Consider the following 952-nt stretch of genomic DNA (forward strand, 5'->3'; position numbering starts at 1 on the left):
TAGACATATATATAGACATATATATATATATATATATATAGACATATATATAGACATATATATAGACATATATATAGACATATATATATATATATATATAGACATATATATAGACATATATATATATATATATAGACATATATATAGACATATATATATATATATAGACATATATATAGACATATATATAGACATATATATATATATATATATATATATTATATTACCGGCATAATGCCTCTCCCAAGGTTTAATTGTATGTATATATATATACATATATATATATACTGAGAGAGATACATGTACAAAGACACTTATGTATCTTGCATACAATACACAGACACGTACGCGCATTCTTGCACGCACGCATATTTTTTGCATATGGTCATATACTCGTCAATTTCACCGCTCTTACGAAAGTGTTTCCAACAATTAGGAATATAAAGTATTTTATGAATTCAGGAATGGTGCTTGGATACTTTAGCATTCTGTTCTTAAGTTAATCAAAACAACTCCAGCTGGTAAAGTAAGACTGTCTGCTTGTTTAGGTATTTGATTAGTTCGTGTTTGTTTCTATTATATTTCTTTGTATCTTCTTCGAATTATATTTTCAGTGAGAAAAGAACCACCCTCCTTACGAGAGTCGTAAGTACCTCTTATATTACGTTGTTGTTGTTAGAGATTGTGTTGTTGATGAGTTCTGTCTGTCTTTCATTCATTCTTTCTTTATTTGTCTGTCTGTCTGTCTCTGTCTTTGGACTGCTGCCAAACTTTGGATTTAAGTCCCCATAATTTAGCGGTTCGTGAAAGAGACCGATAGAATGAGTACCAAATCCTTAAAAAAATAAGTCCTGGGGTCGATTCGTTCGACTAAAACACTTCAATTTCGTGCCCCAGCATGACTGCAGTCTCATGATTGAAACAAAAGGTAAAAGATGTGTGTGCATATATA

The 952-nt window shown here is 30.1% G+C and overlaps 1 protein-coding gene across 1 annotated transcript in view; it reads left to right on the forward strand.

Moving 5' to 3' along the window:
• Window positions 1–952, forward strand: part of LOC106868472 (transmembrane cell adhesion receptor mua-3) — a 30717-nt gene that overhangs the window by 4048 nt on the left and 25717 nt on the right. The window contains exon 3 of the mRNA XM_014913743.2: window positions 615–645. Within this exon, the coding sequence (XP_014769229.1) occupies window positions 615–645 (31 nt within the window). The remainder of the gene's footprint in view (window positions 1–614; window positions 646–952) is intronic.

The sequence above is a fragment of the Octopus bimaculoides genome, chromosome 3, assembly GCF_001194135.2.
Source record: "Octopus bimaculoides isolate UCB-OBI-ISO-001 chromosome 3, ASM119413v2, whole genome shotgun sequence".
NCBI classification, from domain to species: domain Eukaryota; kingdom Metazoa; phylum Mollusca; class Cephalopoda; order Octopoda; family Octopodidae; genus Octopus; species Octopus bimaculoides.